This window comes from Panulirus ornatus, chromosome 31 (assembly GCF_036320965.1).
Source record: "Panulirus ornatus isolate Po-2019 chromosome 31, ASM3632096v1, whole genome shotgun sequence".
In the NCBI taxonomy this organism is placed as follows: domain Eukaryota; kingdom Metazoa; phylum Arthropoda; class Malacostraca; order Decapoda; family Palinuridae; genus Panulirus; species Panulirus ornatus.
Window position 1 is genome coordinate 6,210,555 of NC_092254.1, and position 23,487 is coordinate 6,234,041.

General features: G+C 35.4%; 2 protein-coding genes across 4 annotated transcripts; both read left to right on the forward strand.

Moving 5' to 3' along the window:
* The first annotated feature begins 91 nt into the window (after window positions 1-91).
* Window positions 92-8,061, forward strand: LOC139758774 (uncharacterized). 3 transcript variants are annotated; one of them, XM_071680557.1, is made up of 7 exons: window positions 95-238; window positions 2,543-2,634; window positions 2,956-3,129; window positions 4,091-4,171; window positions 4,687-4,851; window positions 5,678-5,768; window positions 6,713-8,061. In XM_071680557.1, exons 1-6 carry the CDS (start codon window positions 150-152, stop codon window positions 5,746-5,748), a joined length of 672 nt encoding a protein of 223 aa, XP_071536658.1. In that variant the 5' UTR covers window positions 95-149; the 3' UTR covers window positions 5,749-5,768; window positions 6,713-8,061. The 3 variants fall into 3 exon arrangements, with proteins under 3 accessions (XP_071536657.1, XP_071536658.1, XP_071536659.1); XM_071680556.1 differs by having other exon boundaries at window positions 92-238; window positions 5,678-8,061; XM_071680558.1 differs by lacking the exon at window positions 95-238 and adding an exon at window positions 346-388 and having other exon boundaries at window positions 5,678-8,061.
* A 1,167-nt stretch (window positions 8,062-9,228) lies between these two features.
* LOC139758773 (26S proteasome regulatory subunit 10B) lies at window positions 9,229-21,999 on the forward strand. Its single transcript, XM_071680555.1, has 7 exons — window positions 9,229-9,386; window positions 9,804-9,997; window positions 11,627-11,788; window positions 13,028-13,177; window positions 15,648-15,872; window positions 19,714-19,876; window positions 21,377-21,999. Exons 1-7 carry the CDS (start codon window positions 9,266-9,268, stop codon window positions 21,565-21,567), a joined length of 1,206 nt encoding a protein of 401 aa, XP_071536656.1. The 5' UTR covers window positions 9,229-9,265; the 3' UTR covers window positions 21,568-21,999.
* Window positions 22,000-23,487: the final 1,488 nt, after the last annotated feature.

Genomic DNA, 23,487 nt, shown 5'->3' on the forward strand with positions numbered 1-23,487 from the left:
TGGTGAGTGAAATGTTAATCTTATGCAAATCAATATAAATGTTGAAGAATGTATATGAAATGTTTTTATTTATATGTATATATATATATATATATATATATATATATATATATATATATATATATAATTGTTAATTGTTTCTTATCTATATGTTTCATGGTAAATGTCCTGACCATCGTTTGGAGACCTCTGATGGGCCATCAGTCAGCTGTGTTTGTTTACCCGAGTCAAGCAGCAGGTTTGAAGTTTGATTTTTGAGTCCCGTTTTGTTTTAGTGTTTGGTTCTTTTGCTCATGGATAGTCATTTCTTGACAAGTGTTATATGGGATGGTAACTCTCTTAAGGACTGGATGTTAATACCTGAAAATGTCTTAGTGATATCAAAATGGTGTGAGAAATGTAGATTTGGAACTACGTAGTTCTGTGTTCGTGTTTAGACCTAATACAAGTTTTCTAACACTAAAGAGTTAGATTGACTGAATTAGGGGAAAATGATGTAACTATCAATATTGGTCAAGGTTTAAACTTGGGTTTGTAACTTATATATTGGTGTGTTTGTTAAAGTATATGTAAATACAAGAAAAAATATATGGTTAGGTTTGATGAGATTTTATGGGTTATTGGTAGTGTATATTATTAAAGAAAGTTCATTGCAGTTCAGTTGTTGATTGATTGAGTTTATGTGGTAAGATATGCATTTTAATTTCAGTGAGGATAGCACATTTACCATTGCCTCCCTTATGTTGGTGTTCTTACAGCTTGGTGTGTAAAAATTGTACCTATTTATTTCATTATTTATTAATACCTTTCTTGTTTACTTCTCTTTTTTCCTTTTTTTTTCTTTTCAATCATATTTTATATTGCAGCTCGTTTGTGCTCCGCCTTTTCTCTTTGTGTCTTGTTTTCTGTATATGGTTGTTGTAATGTGTTCCATTGCATGCACCTCTTTGTATTTTCGGCTCCTAATGACACACTAAAGCTGTATTATGTATATACCTATGTACATACTTTTGGTTAGGTATCTATACACTTAATACTTTGGTAATTTACCATTTTTTTCTCCATGTCTACATTTGCTTTGTAAATTGATTGACTACTAGTGTAATGTAGTGCATTAACAGCTGTGGAACATAATGACACAAAGCATTTTACTGAACAATATTAAGTATGGTGATAAGGGTTATGTACGTCAGGGAAACTATGGGGTCAGTGTGAAAGTAGGTAATGTACTTTTAGAATAACAGAATCTATAAATACTTGACCATAACCTTAAAAATTAGCTTCAATTTTGATATATATATATATATATATATATATATATATATATATATATATATATATATATATATATATATATATATATATATATATATATATATATGTGTGTGTGTGTGTGTATTTCATGTGTGTCAGGGTGGCGATGGGAATGAATAAAGGCAGACAATATGAATTATGTACATGAGTATATATGTATATGTCTGTGTGTGTATATGTATGTATACGTTGAGATGTATGGGCATGTATATTTGTGTGTGTGGACGTGTATGTATATACATGTGTATGTGGGTGGGTTGGGCCATTCTTTCCTCTGTTTCCTTGCGCTACCTCGCTAACGCGGGAGACAGCGACAAAGCAAATAAAAAGTAAAGTATATATATCTATACCTGCAGTAAAAATGCCTTCTGTCAGGGTTCACGTGGCTACTTTCTTTGTCATTTTAATGACATCCAGTGCCAATATTTTGATGATCAGTAATGGGTGTGAATGGTTCAACTGAAATATGATAAAACAAATCTTGGCTTCTAGAATGTTAAGTGAGGTTTTGATAGGACTTTGATATTTGTGTGTATTATCTACTTTTAGGTGAACTCCTTACTTTCTTTGATCTACTATTATTGTTTTATTTAGCATCATTCATTGAAATATAGCTAATGTTCAAAACCATGCTCTACAGCTGATATTGTAATCTCTAAAATGTACACTACTATTGCATAACAAAATCACTAAATTTTTTTAGCTAATGACAGTGTTGAGCTGAACTGTATTACTGTACCAATTTTCCAGTGAAAATTTTAAAAATCATGATTACCCTTCAAGGAATAAACATGATTAGTATTCTGAGGTATATGGAAGGTTTATGACTTGTAGGTTTAGTTCATAAGTCTTTTGTTGCTTACATTGTTTACATTAAGAATCAGGATGCACACTTACTGTTTAAGGAAAATTTAGCATTGGATATTATTTGATTTTGATTTATAAAAGTAGTTTAGAATAGGATAGCAGTTCCTTAGCTTGATTGTAGAGAACAGTAATTTTTTCTTCATTTTTTCTTTGACATTAGATGAGGTGATGGTGGTGAGGGTTATAGATATTAGTAAAATTTTTGGGTCAATTATCTGTACAATTAGTGTTCATTCATAATTGTAATTCTAGAGAAATGCAAAAGTGAAAAGTTAGACCAAGTTTTTATTAAGATAGGATTTTTATAACAAATATGTAAGATGATTCAAGCTAATCTTTTAAAATTCAGTACTGGTTCCAGATGCAGAATGTCGTCAACAGTGATTCAAGCCCTTGATCGAGAAAATGCTGCTGCGCATTTAGGGAGCAAGATGAAACAGCATCAGTCCAATGGTAGTCTGAATAGTGACAAAATTGAAAAAGAGTATCGTATAAAAAGTTATTCCATTTCTTGATATTTGTGTATTTTTTTGAAAATTTGAAAGTGTTTTTGTATTTGACATCAAATTCTTAAAACTCAGAGCAGACGTTATAGCATCTTCAAGGAGAAAATTTTGTCTTGAATTTAACCAGAGACTCGCAGTTGTTTTCATAATAGAATATTGAATATGCTTTCAGAATTGATTTATGGGTGTATTAGCAGTCACAACTATGTTGTCAGAAATGTATTTTTTTTTTTGTAATACTTATAAAGACATGAATTCTTCCTAACAGGAATATCCCAGAGTCTGGCACATCATGCTCAGAAAAAATTTAGCATGCCTAATGAAAGCTTCCATACTGGTCAGAGATCTTTTGGAGATATAAGTAACAAAATAGGAAGAGTGAATGTGAGCAGTCATGGTAGTGCTGTTAAGAAAAAACAAAGTAATGCCATTGTTAATGAGAGTAAGTATGATGACATCATAGTATCAGACTCATAAAACCTTTATTCACTTTGTATTTTCTTTTTTATTTATTCATATGTAAAGGTTGTGCCAGCTTATTATTTGATTTTTCAAAAAACATCATGTGGCAATTTATCTTTGCCTCCTTGTTATTTGAATTTTTGAAGAATAGATTCACAAGGCAACTGTTTTGATGCTAGAGATGAGGAAGTAGTGAGAGGAGACTTATTCTGATTATTTTGTATTATGTGAATGTAAATAATGTTAGAGTAAGGAGAACCATGTGGTTTATGAAGGATTGATTAATGGATAAGTAGCTGAAACATTTCTATAAATCAACAAGGTTTATGAAAATCCCACCTAACCTTCCCAAGCAGCCAAAATTTAACTAATTTTTCAGTGTTATGGTTATGCAAAAAAATTTCATCTGATTGTTTCTCCCATATTGTAGAAAGTTTATTGCACCTAGCTTGTTTACACATGAATGCACTTGAACTCTGGCTAAACATCCCAGCAACTATATTGAACTTCAGCCATCGCAAATACACATTTATAAAATAACATTGATAAGGTGTATGTTGGCTGCTAGATAAAGTTAAGTGAACTTTTTATAGGTTCTGATGATTTCCAAATATGTTTCTAGAAATGATTAGTGTCTGTATAAATATCATATGTAGTTTTCAAAGTTGATTTTATCAGAACTAAAGAAAGATTTTGGTAGACAATATTCATTTCAGAGAATAAAGGGAAACTGCTGAATATTCTTATGTTAGAGGATTTTTGATGTGACAAATGAACACTGACTCGTGGAATTCCAAAAGATAAATGCTGTGTAGCAAGGAAAGAGAATATATGTGAATCAGTGGATCACTGAAGGTATATTTCATGAGTATGTTGTCTCATGTAGCCGTTCTTTAAATTCTTATGGAAGTATGTTATTTATTAAACAAGCATTTTTACAGGCTTGCCCAAGTTGTCTTTACATGCTGAGAAAGAGCAGCTTGCAGAACCAGAATTCTTCCCAGACATTAATGATACAGAAGGTTAGATTGATGTCTTGTATACCTTGTGACTTTGTTTCCAATATTCAATTTCTTCTTTAAAGCAGTATTTGCAAAAGAAAAGACAATTACCTGGGTCAGGAGAGTGCAGCTTGACAACCATTGAAGTGCTGGCTCACCATGCAGCTGTCACTAACCCTCCTGCTACCCAGGTGGGTAGTATCAGTAATATACCTCCCTAGTCAGTGTCCCTTCCATGAATATATATTGGGAACCCAAAGTGAAGTCACACAGCCTTGTTTCACTCCATATCTATCCAAAAATTTCATCAAACCAAGCAACCCATTTCACCCATGCATAGCTAGTTTTTTAGAATTAATTTCAAATTAGAATTGTAATATTTTGTTCCATTAAAGACAAGGCTACTGTTTACTGTTGGTAATGTTTTAACTTCATGCACTCAACCTAGATTCATGTTGTAAATCTTACTGTAATAACCATTAGATAACATGTCCAGAACAAAACCCTTTAAGTACCTCACTTTTGTAACTCCACAGACTATTCTGACATCTTACCACCACCCCTCCAGCTCTCAGATAAGCACATCTCACAGCTTGTGCATTTTTGGGAAATTTGCCGTCGGCCTGAATTAAACAGTCTTGACCCCTCTGAAATGCCAAAATCACCTCCAAAATCTCTTCCACTGATGAGCACAGTTAAAGGTTTGTTGATCATTATTATGCATGAATATAAAACAGCTTCAGGTACAGGCAGTAAGTTGTAAACAGAAGCTATCCAAGCAAGTATAAGTACAAGAAACGTGATTTAGGAATATGAAAGTCAATCTCAGAATTGTATTCTTATCTACAGTGATGATCATTTTTCTGTCTCTCTAAAGGTTTCCTGGATTAGACATTTCTTTTTATGACCTGCATCATACTTGTATCTTCATTATGTTTTACCTCTTATACTCACACTTTTTGTTATCTTTTTTATATGAAAGCAAAGCACTATATATGATGAGGTTTCATTTCTTTTCGTCATGAAGTATATAACTAAATACTTTCACTTGAGACCCAAAGGGTTGTGAAGTATTGATGGAAAAGCTATGCAGTTTGGCCTATTACCAGTTGAATGTGGCTGAATGATTCTGACATGATTAGGTCAATTGAAGAAGTTTAATTCCTTTTTAGAGATCATTGAAGATTTGTTCAAGTGGATTCTCATCATCAGCTTTGCACTATGTCTAGTTATCTTTAAAGTGGTAATGAAATGAATTTTTTCAAACAAGTTGAGGCTAACAGTTAAAAATGGGAAAAACCAGATGCCTTAAGCTTAATGAGCATATGTGGATTTATATATAGACATTACCTTGGTAAAACAAAACAAAAATTATTTAAAGCTTCAGGATTTGGATTGCAAGACAGAAAACATTATGATAAGGTGAAAATATATTTTCTTTTTGTGTGCCACAAGAATACATATTTTATAACGAGGCCAATTTCCTTATGGTGTATGCTTTTTTATTCATTAAAATCTTATCCGCAGATAAAATACCAATACACCTAGAGCCAGTAATAGAAGAGGTGTATGATGTACCACTTCCACCATGGGAGTAAAGTAAATTTTGGTCAGTATGGTAAGGATCTACTGCTGAGTATGTAGGTATTTCTTCATTGCCATTTACTAAGAATACTCATTATGATTTTTATTTTATTGTTAATTGGAAGTTGATTGTGATAAGTAATCTGTAGTGAAAAATTTCATGTTAGAATAAAAAAATACGGGATATGTTACCCTTAATTCGGTGGTAAGGAAATATTTTTTGTAAAAGAAAAGGTTAACCTATTTTACGATGGCTGGCGATCTTTACATATAGATATGTATATATCCATTACACCGTTTCCCACTCTAGTAACAGACTGGTCATTAAGAAGCTTCATGCTCTGAATTATTACAAATTATCATTTATCACTTCAGAAGAGATCCCTCACAGACATACTTCCTTCTGTTGCACCTCCTCTTTTATGATCTCCCTCAGTACCAGCTTCTTTTGACAAGCATAGTTTATTTAATACCAAGAGGAGAATACGCTGATGATCATTTTTCTTTTAAAGTTTAGTACATTAAAGAATGGAATGAGCATCTAGAAAATGCACTCATATCTTATAACAAAGCCTTAGATGACGAAGAATAAGAACTAAGATATGCAGTTTTGTTTAACATCACAAGCTTTGAAATTTTATTAGACTTCAAAATATATCAGTAAAATTTATTCATACAAGACACAGAAATGTTTAGTATCTCACTTGATTTTCAGAGTAGTCATTATTATATTGCTATGTGATTAATTGTGTTATGTTTACTTTAAACCAGTTCATGTATGTTGACTCATTACAAAATGTAGATAGTGGAGACATACACATTAATTTCACAGTATCAAAACTGGTACCAAACTTCTTTGTTAAAGTCAAACAAATGCAGACTCATAGTTTACCACCATTTTAATGCATGTCAGCTGATCTTCACAGACAAATTGAGTACAGATGAATACTTTAAATGTCAACTAATACCATTTTACAGAAAAGTGAAAAGTATAAACATCAACCTTTTGAAGTTCAGATTTCCAAAGGATTAAACCTCGTTTGTGGTGAGTTAGTGATAAAGGAAATGTGTAAAGGATAATGAGAGGAAATAATGTAAAATAAAACTTCGATCAAAAACAACACATGGAGAGGTCTGACATGGAAATCTTTCACTAACACTAAGGAACTAGAAAAATTAGATGGTGAAGAGGATTATCTCAGAGGAACTGGAAAAATTAGATGGTGAAGATAAATGAACATTTAAAAAGTAAATAGATGTTGGAGTTAGTATGAAGTATCATGATTATGAAATAACGTTTGGTTGTAAAAGAAAAGTATTAGAAAATTACATACTGTTAAGGGGAATATTTTTCAAGGCTGGCATTCAGAAATCCTGTTTCGTCGATAATAATCACTTTGTTTGGAGGTGATGTAGTGGAAGAGGTAGTTTAGAAACAAACAAACCACTCTTCCTTTAAGAGTACAAGATTAAATTAAGTAGTATTGATAATAAAAGTTGAGCTGCTGTCAGTTTCAAGGTAGATTTGTTTTAGGGAACCCTGCACTTAGTACTCTTTATTTTTACAGAATCTTTTGACAGATTTTATGAAGTTTTGAATAATATGTAAGTTTCATGAATGCCAAGTGCTGAGATTCAGGCAACAAAGTTTGCTTAAATATTCATGAAGACAAACATCTTATATGAAAAGAAAGTCTTTATTTGTGTTTTTGGTACTTGCTATTTGTTCTCATGCAGAAACTTAGAACAAATTTCTTATATTTTACTTTATTTCTCAAGTTCTACATGCATTTATTTATGGTATACGTAAAATATGTTGGTCATAGCAGTATGCTCTCATGCATGTACTTTTTGCGAAAATAAGTAACACTGGTTTTTTGTATAGCTTAAGTTTGCATACACATACTTTGCATTTTCTTCTTACCTTTAAAATGTTTAGGTATTCATAAAACCTTATCCTGGACTAAACTGAGTTAGAGGAGCCTCCAAAAGCAAAAGACAGGTCTTCATAAGGTAAAACAGTATTAAAGAATGTGTTCATTTACTATGGGAAATTTCATGGCATTAGTTATTCAGTCATAGCTGATTGTTTACCAGTCCATGCATAACCAAGCTGTGTTCATTTACTATGAGAAATTTCATGGCATTAGTTATTCAGTCATATCTGATTGTTTACCAGTCCATGTATAACCTAGCACATATTACTGACTTTGATATTCGCAATGTAACATTATTATTTTTTCACTGACATAGGTAAATGATTTTTATATATACATTGTTTTATATCACCTTTTTAGAATACTTGTTGCAAATAAAAGTCCTCATTTTGATTGGTTTCATTCACCAATTTTTTTTTTCTATTTTTTACATTTTGTATGCTTATTTCAATGAGTGGTATTGAAAACTTTGAGAGAAACATTTGAAGAAAGAGTGAATTTTAAGTGGTATATATGGATCTAGAGAAATTGTAAGGTTGGGGTTACAAATAGGCCTTGTGGAAGATGAAGAATATTTGAGGTAAATGGAAAGTTACTAAATGATGTTAGAAGTTTTTATCAGGAGAGTAAAGAAAGAATGCAACTAGGACAGGAGTAGGGTGGGTGGATCCTGGTAAAGGTGGGTCAGCTTCCAGGATTTCTGAAGTCACTATGGTTGAAGTTTTTATTGGGAGAATAAAGCAAGAGTGTGAATAGGAAGGGAGGATGATGAGTGGTTCCTGGTAAAGGTCGATCAGTATCAAGGACATGTGATGTTGCTGTGGTAGTTTAATAGGCTTATGGATGAGGTGAATTTAGGGTAAAGAGTTGGGGGCTTTAGAGTGGAGTGGTTCCATGGTGAGCATGGGATGGTGATGCATGAGAGGCGAGTCATTCAATATTTACAGAATTAAACAGCTTTGTTGGCAGACAGTCACTTTTGGCGTGGCTCTATAATTGGGAATACAGTCTCGTCAAAGAAATTGTCAATCATTTAGTTTACAGGTTCCTTGCTTCAGAATGTAACTTGGCTGTGGACCGCAAGAGGCTTTATAAAAAGGGCCTGGTAACACCAAGACTCGTAGAAGTGAGAGTACATTTCATAAGACAGATGAAATTGTTTTGTAGTAACAGATTTTGATACCAGCGATAGGCTAAGCGAAGAAATTAAGGGCAGAGAGCACAGATAGGTTGATTATTAGGTAACTTTTGACGGGTTCCCCCCCCACTCTCTTACCGTTGTTATACATTAGATAATGAAAAGGTACGCTGTTTTACCATGCTTTTCTTATATGGACATGTTCTAAAATATTTTTATTATTATCAATATTCCTTAAGCATGATTATCATTTACCATGCACGTTCGCAATTTGTTCTTCAAATGTTTGGTAGTATGTTGACTTCACATATATGTAATTAAAAGAGAGTAGTTACAGAGGCTCTCTTACGAAATATTATTTTAATGCAAATTACTAACCAATTTAAGAATTATGTATGTCTTACGATGTCATGAAAATAATGAAAATGACAGGAAGAATAGTCGAAGGTTCACCTCATGACGACAGACTCGGACGAAAACAAACTTGGAAGAATGAGTTCTGATCGGGAGCTTTGTTTGGCTGATTATCGGCGAAGACTCATAGAACATCGAGAAGTTGACTCGAAATTGAGGAAGTGTGAGTATGTCACTGCTTCAGGATGATATCTAGAGTGATGAAATATTTACTGTAAATATTGCGTTGAGACAGCCCCAAAGTTCTCTTCATTGCAACCTTTCATGTCGAGCACACACACACACACACACACACATATATATATATATATATATATATATATATATATATATATATATATATATATATATATGTGTGTGTGTGTGTGTGTGTGTCTTGGGGGTTAGTGTTTTGTCTCTCGTATGTGGATTGAATATCAATTTGATTTACTTCACTTACTCTGGAAAACCAGTATGATTTTCGTACCCACCTAACAACAGCTTTGATTTTTAGGGATTTAACTGAGTATGGCTAAATCATCCATCTCCATAGAATATAGTCATGTTAGATCAATGTATTTCTTCACACTTCCTGATACAGTGAGAGAGGAGAAGAAGGAGCTAGACAAGCAGTATGATAAGAGTGAGAACGATCTCAAGGCTCTTCAGAGTGTGGGTCAGATTGTTGGTGAGGTCTTGAAACAGCTGACTGAAGAAAAGTTCATAGTTAAAGCTACAAATGGACCCCGCTATGTCGTGGGTTGCAGACGTCAGCTGGATAAGGGCAAGCTTAAGGTTTGTGTCAGCTTATTTTCTGGTTCTTGCATAGTTTTGTTGTCTCTTATGTAATCATATTAATTTCGTATTTAATTAGGCTTTAGTCTTTTTTATGTTATTTTGATACAGTGAATGTAGTGTTTTTTGTGGCCATATTTTTTATATCTAGTTTATATGGTTTAGATATGTATGTTTACCATGTATTTCCTTTTTTTATTGGCTATGCTGTTTATTGACTGTGGAAAGTTTATTTGGTATTCCACATGACAAGTCTTAATGTAACTCTTGCTTAATTTATGTAACATGTAGTAATCTCTAGCTTAGGAATGCATTATGTCATATCTAAAATCATTTATTAAGAAACCAATAACTAAACCTGGTATACACACCCTGTTTCTTAATCCCGCTCTGTTCATCACCTATAATGTTTTCTCTCATCCATTTTCATGCTTCTTTTACAAAGATTTGCTGGAGAAAGTTTAAGTATCGTATATAGAATACAGCATTTAGGAACTCAGAAATGGCATTTGCTAATATGAATGTGAAAATTGTCTGGATAGTTATGACAATATGGTGTGTGTATGTGGAAGACTTTAAAATGCTATTAAGAGCTTTGAAATAGTAGTATTGCATGTTTGAGAGTAAGTGGTATTGTGAGAGATTGGTTATGGGAATGCATCAGATTTATGCAGTGTCACTCATGGTGTTGAATGTTTTTTTATGGATGGAGTACTAAAGAGATGAGAGAGATATGGGGATACTGATGTATCAATAAATCATGGTTGAAAGGCTAAGACTCAGCAGTGAGTTGACCATTTTTGGAGAAGTCTTGCCTTGACCACCCCCTTGAGGGTGTTTGCATAAGTAATGGGCATCAAAGATATAGATAGAACATGAGGGAAGTTACATTTTTTGTATACATGTGATGCCATGCAGTTAGCTGAGTCAGAAGAGAAATTGGATGGTATTGTGTAATACTTTTCTGTTGTATGTAAGATGAGGATGTTGAAAGTGAATGCAAATAAGTTAAAACTTTCCTAATGGATAGGGCATCACATTGTAATGGTGATTTGAATGGTGAAGAACTGGAAGCTGAAAATTTTAATCAGGATGGTAGTGGGAAATATGAAGGTCAAAAAATTGTTGTTGTACTTAAAGCTTTGACGAATAGGAAAACTTATGTGAAGAGTGTGCAATAAGCTTGCATGGAGTACCTGTTCCAGCTCTGATGCAAGGATCAGTAATGATGTGAATGGATGAAAGTTTTTTTTTCTGTTGTTATGGTGTGTCGCGTGTAGAAGTGTGTAGGGCAGCTAATGATTTGGATGAGAAGGTATGTAGTGGTCCAGATGAAGTTATGATTAGGATAGGTACACCACAGAGAAGATGAAGTAAGGTAATCAATTGGGGCTAGGCATATATCAGATGTGGATGCTCAAGGAATCATTTGGGATTGAATGCAGAGGAAACATTTTGTGCCTAAAAGTAATATGAATGAAGACATTGGGCTCAGTTAACAAATCAGCTTGGAGCTCACATATATGAAAGTTCATGTTTAGCTATCATAAGGTGAACATATGTCTGTGTGATTTAAGAGGCTGTACATTCCAAATCCTCCCCTTGACTATATAAGTATATTCACAACAGCCTGGTACACGTGTGGCCTTGGACATGACAACACTCACAATCATGAGGTACCTCCCCCGTGAAGTTGACCCTCTAGTATACAACATGAGCCATGAGGATCCTGGTGACGTCACCTACAACAAAATTGGAGGCTTGGCAGAGCAGATCCGTGAACTTAGGGAGGTAAGGTAATTTAATTTGAATCCAAGGTTTGCCCATGTTTTATAAGTGTGTGGACATGTATGTATATATGTGTATGTGGGTGGGTTGGGTCATTTTTTCATCTGTTTCCTTGCGCTACCTCACTAACGCAGGAGACAGCAATTAAGTATATAAAAAAATGGCCTTTATATGGATTGTAACTTTATTGACTGTTCTTGCATATTGTCCTATTAATTTTTTGTATGCGTCCCCGCCATTACTGCCATAGGCACATGGCAGGGGTCCCTAACCAAGTGCCTTTGGGGTTTTTACTGCCAAAATGAAGGCCATCTCAAAAATGCTGCTTATGTGTGTATACCCTATCCTAAGCCAGGTACCCAGTTTAACAACCAGCCCCAAACAGGAGGATAAACAGCTGGGTTGATTGCCATGGTTAGGATTCAAAACCTACTGGGCTCAAGCCTGGGCAGCCCATTGATTATAGAAATATCACATCTTTCACACTGAAATTCAGTATGAGAGAGATATAGAGGGATATTTTATTTTTCCCTTCTGAAAACTGTAGTGATATTTTTTTCCATACATATTCGTATTTCCTGAGTTAGTGAGTTAGCGCTACGAACAGAGGAATGAGGCTTAGAGGGAGTAATTTCCTCACTTGGCCGTCTTCTCTCTTCCTTCTTTTGGAATATTAAAATGGGAGGGGAGGATTTCCCTCCCCTTTTACTCGCCCTCTATGACACACTGGGAATACGTGGGAAGTATTCTTTATCCCCTATCCCCAGGGATAACTGTCATATCATATATACTATTATTTCATACTCAGGCACAACATTATCGGTGATAACATGAGTATATATAGGAACATTAAACCCTTTACACTAAATGTAAGCGTGAAGAGATCATGTGGCTGGCACATATGGGGAGGATATTGGAAATATTGTAGGTCTTCACAAATCATGACTGGTAGTCTTCCATGGGGTAGGGTTTCCCGTACAGTTGTTTTTTTTATATGTGAGTTTTTAGTCACATTATGTCTGTTATATTGGAAGATTATAATTTAAAGGAAAATTTTGTTTTTGCTACTGTACTTTAATCCCAAGAGTCTAAAAAAATTTTCTTCAGATAGGTGGGTAGTGGATAGAGCTGATCAGCCCTGAAATTTCTGTAGGAGCAAATGTATGGGGTTGTCAGAAGGAGTTATAGGAATGATTTGTTCTTTGCAGTTAATTTAACAGTCTTTCTGATCTCTTTTTACAGGTGATTGAACTTCCTCTACTTAACCCAGAGCTCTTTCATAGAGTAGGAATAAACCCACCAAAGGGTTGTCTTCTGTATGGGCCGCCTGGTACAGGAAAAACACTCCTAGCTCGTGCTGTTGCCTCACAGCTTGATTGCAACTTCCTGAAGGTACATGAGATTTGTTTTTAAACTGATTATGTTAAAGAATACAAGGAATATGTGTATTAGCAGGTATGAGTGTTATAAATGCATATTCTACACATTAGACAACCATGAATACACAATACGTGCATGGAAAAGACATGAAAGACAAGAGAATGAGTGTTGTTTTTAGTAAAAATGAAAATGGTATGTATGCATAATGTGCAGTCTGTGAGAGGATTGAGTGGGGGATTGACATATCTTTTTTCCCACGTGTTAGCGATTTCTCATATTAACTAGGTAGCACCAGGAAAAGACAAAGAAATGCTCACATCACTTTATCTGTTGTGTATATTTAAATTACTGGAACCAGCACACTGATCGTTGTTTCTAGTAACAAAGAATATGATAAGTAAGCATGACATGCAGTTTGTGAGAGGATTGAATAGCAGCTTGACATTTTTTTTTTCTTTTTGTGCATGTTAGCCATTTCCAGCACTAGTGAGGTAGCTCCAGGAACAGAGGAAGAAGTTACCTCATTCACTTACATCTGCCTAGTAGCTGTCATGAATGATGCATTGAAACTAGAGCCTCCTATCACAACCAAGCTCCACAGACCCGTCTGTGGGTTTCCCGTGTTAGCTTTATATGACCTGGTTTAGCCTGTTGTCTTTCCCTGTGTACCATACCACTTTTGTTCCATTTCACTCTCTCCTTTGCACACCTCACGCCGTCCTGCATATTCAAGCCTTGATCCCTCAAAGCATCTTTCACTCCATCCTCCCATTTCCTTTTCCTTGTTCCCTCTACTTCCTTTCCTCACTTATCCTCTCTATATGGTAGGAAATATGAGGTTATTTTTAGTAAAGTTTGAATGGAATTGCAGAATTCATTAGAGAGAGAGAGGGGGGGGGGTCAGGAAGTCTAGGAATGAAAGTGTAAAGTTTAACTTCCAAAAGAAATAAAATGAGAAACAGTCCAAGGTGAGGTTGAGGTGATGTGGATGTAGAGTGCATTTTTAAACAGCCACAGAGGTTTCCAGCACTGTAGGTATAGTTTATGAAGAGATACAGCATGATATAATGGTGATTTAAGGATTTTGGTTAAGAAGAAATAAAGTGACAAGCTAATTGTTCCAGAAAATAGTGATGAACGGAAGTCAGTCTTGAATGTAATTTGTCGTGTAAGTGGAGGCTCACGTGAAGCTGTATCTTAAGAAGTGGTTGTGGGTCATTAGACACAGTTTTGGAAAGGGACTACATGTCGACTATCCTTGCCAAGTCTGGTTCAGATTGATCCTGTAGATAAAGAGAGGAAAATTAAGAGTTGAAAAGTTAATAGATAGATGGCATATGAAAAAGGAAGATTTTCAACCAATTAAAAGCTGAAGGATCTTGTGAGATTTTATTACTTCAATAGTAATAATGGCAATCTTGGATCATTGTCAGAATAATAGGACACAGGTTTGAAAGGGAACCACCCAAGGACCTTCCCTGTTGAGTTTGGTTAACATTGGCCCAGTAGTAGTCCATAAGCAAGAGTTATCAGCTAGATGGCATACATCCTTGTTCCCTGAAGGAGTGTTTCTCAACTTGAGCTTGTGCTTGCTTGTTTGTTCTGCTTCTGTTTAAAAATGAAAACTTTTCTTTCTTCATGGAAACATATTGGTACATCCCATCTTGAAGAAGGGGGCCATTCTCATTTCTTCAGATTTCATCCTTTTGCTATGAATTTTCCTTTTCCAAAGTCACTGAATCCTTCCTCTCTTTACATATCTTTACTATGGCTCCTGCAAGGCAAGATCCACTGGTGATACCCTTTTCTGTATTCCAATTGTTTGTCATCATCTTTGAAAGGAAATGAAAGTAAAAAGAGTGGATAATGTATATGGTACAGTTGAAATTAAGGGGAATGAATAGATGATGATAATCATTATTTGATCTCATTTGATTGTCCCATCTTTATTTTGCATTTAGCTGGGAGGAATTTCATTAACCAGGCATCATTCCAAAGTTAGAGTATGTTCAGGTGTCTTTTTATGTTATCACAGTCCTGGATACTCTATTTCTCTGATGAGTTTAAGCATCATCTAGAAACGTATTTAAGTTGTGTGTAATTGAGTTTCACACATGTATGAATACAGCACATGCATATTTAAGCATCTCATGTAATGGAGTTGATTTACATTGCATCAAACCCTTTAAGATATTAAGGATTTGTTAACTGCTTGTTTGCATTTTTACTTTTTTTTTGGCGGTTGACATTAATATAGTTACATATTGAATATAGCAAAAAAAATTTTACTTAAATTTTCTGTTTAAGCAGTTGGAGAGGGGAACCATTGTAGTAGTGTATCAAATTACTTATTAAAAGCCTGAAAATTGCAAATCAACAAAAGTATGTTTCTGCAGATGACCCATATCATTATATGATTATGTGTTTCTTTAAGCAGAGCCCATTATCTTTACCAGACCTTCAAAACTTCTAATGTTTCCAGGTTGTATCCAGTGCTATTGTGGATAAATACATTGGTGAATCAGCTCGACTTATTCGTGAAATGTTCAACTATGCTCGTGACCATCAACCATGTATCATTTTCATGGATGAGATTGATGCTATTGGAGGACGCCGATTTTCGGAAGGAACATCAGCAGATCGAGAGATTCAGCGCACACTCATGGAGTTACTAAATCAAATGGATGGTTTTGATTCCCTAGGGCAGGTTAGTTCTTGATGTTTCATTTTTATTTATTGTGAATAGATGTTTTAGTTGTGTGGCTTAATGAACGAATGAATGTTGCAGGGATGTGGCCTTGTGAGAAAACGCACCATAAACCAAGTGGAAAAGACAGGTTTTTGTTTATTTTGAAGAGTGTATTTACACATGTGTAAGAGAGATAATTGGGCATTGACTTTGTTGTTGAGATACTACCATGAAGATAGCAGTACAGTGTGTGATGCCAGTGCCATGCTTGTGTGTTAATGTATATATATAAGAGCCAGCTGGGCACAGTCTTCCTGTTGGAACATTACCATGAGGGTGTTAGGGGAATCGTTTGTGATATCAGTGTCATACTCATGCTTGTGCTTATTTGTACAGTCCGTTGTTGTGCCCACAAATATATAAGGTTATTGGATAAACCATACGTAATTATATTCTTCCCTTACAGTACATATATTGTACAGTAAATAGGGTCCTTTGTCCCCTTTTATTTTACCATGCCTTCCTCACACATTTCCTTTTTTTTTCACACAACCCTTTGATAGGTAAACTTAATGGAGGATATAGTTCCTAGTACCTGGCATCATAGGAGCCAAGAATATGAACTTTTTGTAGACTCTTGAACAGTGAGAAGGTAAATTCAACAATAAAGAGCTCATCAGTGTATTTGATTGTAGTGATACCAGCCTTTTTCTCAATTCTTCACGGCAGCTTTCATGCCAGAAAATGATTTTTTTTTCTCAGTGAGATATTAATTCCAATCCTATACTTCTTTGGGAGACCCATTTGTTCAGTATATCCTTTCTTTTCAAAAATTTATGATTTATATCCCAGTTTCCTTTGCACTGGATGAATGTATACCGTAAAATGAAAAAAATCTATTGTATACCACATGGAACTTTAGAATTTCTTTGATGATATTTCTAACACAGTTTATAATGGTATTTGCTATTTTTCTTCATTATTCCATGTGTGGCGGGGTGGCGATGGGAATAAATAAAGGCAGACAGTATGAATTATGTACATGTGTATATATGTATATGTCTGTGGGTGTATATATATGTGTACATTGAGATGTATAGGTATGTATATTTGCATGTGTGGATGTGTATGTGGGTGGGTTGGGCCATTCTTTCGTCTGTTTCCTTGCGCTACCTCGCTAATGCGGGAGACAGCGACAAAGCAAAATAAATAATAAATAAATATTTTTCTTTGCTTCGCATACTTTCCTGATTTAGCCAGTTTTGTTTCATTCTTCTGCATTCATGCCTTATGCCATAAGGCTGTGCTTTCTTCTTACATCAGCAGTCAGTGGGTTGAATTAAGCAGATTCATCTTGCATTACTTTTTCTTATTTCATCCCTTTCTTTATTAACCTGAGTATACTTGTGCAGAGGTTTTGTGTAAGTAAGTATTATTGTAAGTTAACTCATGTTACTTATTTTCTAAAGATTGTTATCCTGAAGTAACTTGTGGGGTCCCAGTTACTTTTTCTGTCATTCCCAGTAGACATGAGCTTAGTATGTATCATTTCCCTCAATAGATGGGACCACAAGTAAAGGAGATGTAAGTGTTTGGCTTATTTTTGCTTTCCCTTTCTCTGACACTGATGACAAAGCAGACAGACACACATGAAGATGATGCTTCAACTTATGAGAGTATTTGACTCAGCTGTCTTTTCTTTCTGTCTCACCCACATATGGATTACTAGCATTCTGTTCACAATCTTCCAATTTTTTGTTGTCATACCTAATGCTTGACAATACAGAACTCAAACAGCTTGTTCTTCATAACTAGGTTTTCCTTGGGTGAGCACTATGTGCTGGCCCTGCCTTTTGGCTAAATGGTAGGAGCAGTACATAGAAAAGCCACAGGTAGGAACATTTAGGCAGGAGTATTAGGTAAAGGTAGTAAGTAGGATCATTAAGCTGGAGCATTAGGTAGAAATAGTCAGTAGGAAAATTAGGTAGGAGCCTTTGGGAACATTGTGCGAGAGTTGCCCTCTGCCAGTGGCTTGTTAAGGTTGAGGCACCAAATGCTGAGAAGTGGCACTGAATTTCACTAGTTTTGGAGACACTGTCACTGTGGTTTTCCCCTTAAGGGAGTTCCAGTTAGGAACAGGCATCATAAATATAGAAAGATAGATATCTTCAGAAAACTATAAGGTGGTGTGCAAAGTGAGAGGGTTAGGGAAAATGATTTGGTAAACAGAGAAGAGGTAGTAAAAGCTTTGCGGAAGATGAAAGCCGGCAAGGCAGCAGGTTTGGATGGTATTGCAGTGGAATTTATTAAGAAAGGGGGTGACTGTATTGTTGACTGGTTGGTAAGGTTATTTAATGTATGTATGACTCATGGTGAGGTGCCTGAGGATTGGCGGAATGCGTGCATAGTGCCATTGTACAAAGGCAAAGGGGATAAGAGTGAGTGCTCAAATTACAGAGGTATAAGTTTGTTGAGTATTCCTGGTAAATTATATGGGAGGGTATTGATTGAGAGGGTGAAGGCATGTACAGAGCATCAGATTGGGGAAGAGCAGTGCGGTTTCAGAAGTGGTAGAGGATGTGTGGATCAGGTGTTTGCTTTGAAGAATGTATGTGAGAAATACTTAGAAAAGCAAAGGGATTTGTATGTAGCATTTATGGATCTGGAGAAGGCATATGATAGAGTTGATAGAGATGCTCTGTGGAAGGTATTAAGAATATATGGTGTGGGAGGCAAGTTGTTAGAAGCAGTGAAAAGTTTTTATCGAGGATGTAAGGCATGTGTACGTGTAGGAAGAGAGGAAAGTGATTGGTTCTCAGTGAATGTAGGTTTGCGGCAGGGGTGTGTGATGTCTCCATGGTTGTTTAATTTGTTTATGGATGGGGTTGTAAAGGAGGTAAATGCAAGAGTCCTGGAAAGAGGGGCAAGTATGAAGTCTGTTGGGGATGAGAGAGCTTGGGAAGTGAGTCAATTGTTGTTCGCTGATGATACAGCGCTGGTGGCTGATTCATGTGAGAAACTGCAGAAGCTGGTGACTGAGTTTGGTAAAGTGTGTGGAAGAAGAAAGTTGAGAGTAAATGTGAATAAGAGCAAGGTTATTAGGTACAGTAGGGGTGAGGGTCAAGTCAATTGGGAGGTGAGTTTGAATGGAGAAAAACTGGAGGAAGTGAAGTGTTTTAGATATCTGGGAGTGGATCTGTCAGCGGATGGAACCATGGAAGCGGAAGTGGATCATAGGGTGGGGGAGGGGGCGAAAATTTTGGGAGCCTTGAAAAATGTGTGGAAGTCGAGAACATTATCTCGGAAAGCAAAAATGGGTATGTTTGAGGGAATAGTGGTACCAACAATGCTGTATGGTTGCGAGGCGTGGGCTATGGATAGAGATGTGCGCAGGAGGATGGATGTGCTGGAAATGAGATGTTTGAGGACAATGTGTGGTGTGAGGTGGTTTGAGCGAGTAAGTAACGTAAGGGTAAGAGAGATGTGTGGAAATAAAAAGAGCGTGGTTGAGAGAGCAGAAGAGGGTGTTTTGAAATGGTTTGGGCACATGGAGAGAATGAGTGAGGAGAGATTGACCAAGAGGATATATGTGTCGGAGGTGGAGGGAACGAGGAGAAGAGGGAGACCAAATTGGAGGTGGAAAGATGGAGTGAAAAAGATTTTGTGTGATCGGGGCCTGAACATGCAGGAACATAATATATGGGACAGTGCAGTCATTGTTTTTCTACTTAGAATGGTTATATTATGTAGAGTAAGGTCATTCTTTCATTTATTTTGTTCAAGATTTTCATACAGGCACCTTCTTTATTGTGGACATTCAGAGGTTTCAACATACAAATTTGATTTTTTCTATTTTCAGGTAAAAATGATTATGGCCACTAACCGTCCTGATACTCTGGACCCTGCCCTTCTGCGTCCAGGTCGTCTTGACAGAAAGATTGAAATAGCACTTCCCAATGAACAAGCTAGACTAGAGATTCTGAAGATTCATTCTGGACCAATCACAAAGCGGGGAGAGATTGGTATGTATTTTGTCAGTATTTTCTTATCACACTATTTCTCTACAGTAAAGAAGGTCATTTTGTTAGTGATGGAGAAATTTGAAAGTGTGAGTAAAAGTAAGTTTCTTATTTCCTGAAATGGATATGAATTAAAGTTCTTTCTTTCTTTCAAACTATTCGCCATTTCCTGCATTAGCAAGGTAGCGTTAAGAACAGAGGACTGGGCCTCTGAGGGAATATCCTCACCTGGCCGCCTTCTCTGTTCCTTCTTTTGGAAAATTAAAAAAAAAAACAAGAGGGGAGGATTTCCAGCCCCCTGCTCCCTCCCCTTTTAGTCACCTTCTACGACATGCAGGGAATACGTGGAAAGTATTCTTTCTCCCCTATCCCCAGGGATTGAGAGTTTCTGTATTTGGGAAAGGTAGTCATCAAATTTGGTAGTGGGGAAGCAAAAGGCAAGAATACTCCAGGTTTGGTTATGTATTGAATTGCACTGAGACTTGTGGTGATTAGGTATTTGAGTGGATGTTGTGATGTAAGCTAAGATATCCATTTTGCATTCTTTCCCTATGCCCAAATCTTCTTGTAGTATTATGTTTCACTCGCTATGTAACTGAGTAATTTGAAGTTAATATGAGGAAGTGTATCAGAGCTGTACAATATTATTTTGGATCTCTAATATCTCTGTGGATAGGGCTTTACGTGAGATAAAGAGGTGGGGTGATTAAGGTGTACAGGATAGAAGGTACCACAGTTTTTGTATGTAGATGATACTGTTCTACCTCACTGTACCATCATGCTCCACAAGTCCTTTGTCTCCTGTGGGGCTTTCTCAGCTCTCAGGAAACTGGCTACATCCTTCATGCAGGACCACAAGTCATAAAGTGTTCTTATGTTAGTTTTATATTAACTGAATCAAAGGAAGATTTTGTTAAATTTTAGTTGCTTTGATGCATGTAGGAAGAGGCTTTTGAAAGTAAATTTGGGTAATAGCAAGATTTTTTCTTAAGTGATTGTCTTTCTTAAAGCATTATGATTTGAATGGAAGAAATTAAAAGTTTATAATGGGTGATGACCAGTAAGGATGGTAGTTGAAATGCAAAAGTTGAGTTTAGTCATGCAGGGGAAAAGAATTGGAGATGCACCGAAATCTCTTGTAAATTGGAAGATCTGAAATGTAGAGTGTGTAAAAAACTTGCAGGATGGAGTGCTTGACACAGCTCAAATGTGTGAATGTGAAATTTTAATTGGATAACTAGGTGAGAATGATGATGCAAGAAGAATGTTTGCTTTGAATAAATGGAGGTAGTAGTGGAGGCATAGTGTGTAAACCTCTGATCATTGTAGCACATTAGATGAAAGCTGAGAATGTAAGCACCCAATCCACCATAGGTAAATAGTAATGGACACAAGATAATAGATACAAAGAGTGGGGTAAATGAACATTATGGTCTTATGTATACTTTGCCTATAATATGCTGTTTTGTTTGATTTGTAATTAATGGAAAATTGTCTCATCAGATTATGAGGCAGTGGTGAAGCTTTCAGATGGCTTCAATGGTGCAGATCTGCGTAATGTTTGTACTGAGGCAGGTCTCTTTGCAATCCGAAATGAGCGAGATTATGTTATTGAAGAAGATTTCATGAAAGCTGTACGTAAAGTATCAGACAACAAGAAATTAGAAACTAAATTAGATTACAAGCCAATTTAAGTGAACTACAGGTAGGTATTGTGACACAAAGATTGTATTATTATTATTTGAGAGCTTGTGGTAGTTTGGCACCTTGATCATAATTAGGATTAGTAAGGATTGTCTGTATAAATAATTCTTTACATCTAAAAGTGAACAAGAATTGCCAAGTACCTTAAGTCTCAAGTTTAATAAATTAAAAAGGGAGACCATTGATTCAAGCAGCTTGCTATATATTTTTTCTTTCTTTATATATATATATATATATATATATATATATATATATATATATATATATATATATATAGCATGCATTTCGGTAACTAAGTAATAGTGAATGTGAGCATCCAGATTAAGGTGTCTTTGTTTATTGTATGATACCTACATAAAGTTAATATCTTAGAAACAAGTTTGAAATGTATGATCTTGAATATATTAAAGTTTTTGTAAGTATTTTCACTTTTTTGACCATATATATTTGTGATAATCCATTCTTAGCCTTCTTCTATAATGACAAAGCAGTATTTAATATTACTACGGTTAACTTTAACTTTCTCTCCGCCCGACATACATAATATTAATTCTTGCCTATGTGTAATCTCTCTTTGGACAGTCTGAAAGGCACTGTCTTTTCTAAACACAAACAAGGTAAATGCACCAAATATTATCCTTTCTTGTATTTTGGAGTCAGATTTTGAACTTACACCACACTTGCCCATCCCAAAGAAAGGTGACCCTTCTAACCCTTTCAAGTATTGGCCCCTTACACTTAATTCTTTTGTGTATCTTCCAGTCTTTAAATCCCATACAACTCCCATTTCCTTGAAACCTCTCCATTGTCATAATGTTTTCCCTCATCATAATTATGGCTTTTCAGTCTTACTGATGTCTTGCCATAAGACGGGAATCTTACATTGTAACTCATGTCCAAAACTTTAGTGTTTCCAGACTCTGCCTACTTTATGTAGTTACACTGTGAGTGAAAAGGCACTGGTAAGGCTGTATCATTGGGAGAGTATTTTTCTGTTGAGCTTCTTTCTGCTGGAATGCATTACATAAGTCAATATTAATCAGTTGATGAATAGCAAGTTTACATATTGTTCACTGCTTAATAGAAGCCTTGCTATAGCTAGCTAACTCACTTAAAGATTACCCCAAAGCCTTCCACTATTTCTTGGAAAAATTCTAACTTTTGGCTAGCAAGATATATCGGAATGGCAAACCAAACAATTTGTTTGCCTATTTCTTGGTTTTATTCTGTAAAAGCAAGATAACAAGGCACTTTGTTCCTTTATTGCATGAAATATTATGTTTCCCAATCATGTGAACTACAGCACTGGGGTATGGCAATCTAACATTAGCCTGACAAAGAGTATCTAAAGAAAGGGAGTCATCTGTGATAGTTTTGTAAATTTTCCCCGTTGATCTTTTTTCTCCTTTCAGTGTATTGAGTTGTCCAAATTGAAGCATAAAAAAGTTTTCAACTTTTGTCCTTAGCTCATTATTAGACTCAGAAAATAGTGAATATGTGCCTATATTTATCATAAGAAATTCAAGTTAACTTACAATTAAGAAATGTGTAGAGCTCTGTTATTTTGGTAAAATCATTAATGTCCACCTTTTAAAACAAAGTAAATTGATTAAAGGTATTTTCAGCTTGTGAAACTACTCCAGATGATACACTAAACTAAATATCTCCTAAATTTATGAAAACAAATATTGAAAGATTTTTGGTGGTAATGAAAAAAAATGTTAAGCCACGTAAGTCCATCCTCCATTCAACATACATGGAAGTTAGAACCAATGTAAATGGAGTTATTGGGTTAAAACCAGGTTGAAAACAAATGAAAGGGTGAAACTAGGTATTTTGTAATTGTCTGAATTTCAAATTATGAGTGTGATAGTCTACCCAATCTTTTAAAAAAGTTTCATATTCAGACC

Coding starts and splice junctions, on each gene's coding strand:
- LOC139758774 (XM_071680556.1), top strand. CDS start 150: ATGTTTCATGGTAAATGTCCTGACCATCGTTTGGAGACCTCTGATGGG. Junction 2,635..2,955: donor GAAACAGCATCAGTCCAATG/GTAGTCTGAATA, acceptor TCTTCCTAACAG/GAATATCCCAGAGTCTGGCA. Junction 4,852..5,677: donor ACTGATGAGCACAGTTAAAG/GTTTGTTGATCA, acceptor TCTTATCCGCAG/ATAAAATACCAATACACCTA.
- LOC139758773 (XM_071680555.1), top strand. CDS start 9,266: ATGACGACAGACTCGGACGAAAACAAACTTGGAAGAATGAGTTCTGAT. Junction 9,387..9,803: donor TGACTCGAAATTGAGGAAGT/GTGAGTATGTCA, acceptor TTCCTGATACAG/TGAGAGAGGAGAAGAAGGAG. Junction 15,873..19,713: donor GTTTTGATTCCCTAGGGCAG/GTTAGTTCTTGA, acceptor TTCTATTTTCAG/GTAAAAATGATTATGGCCAC.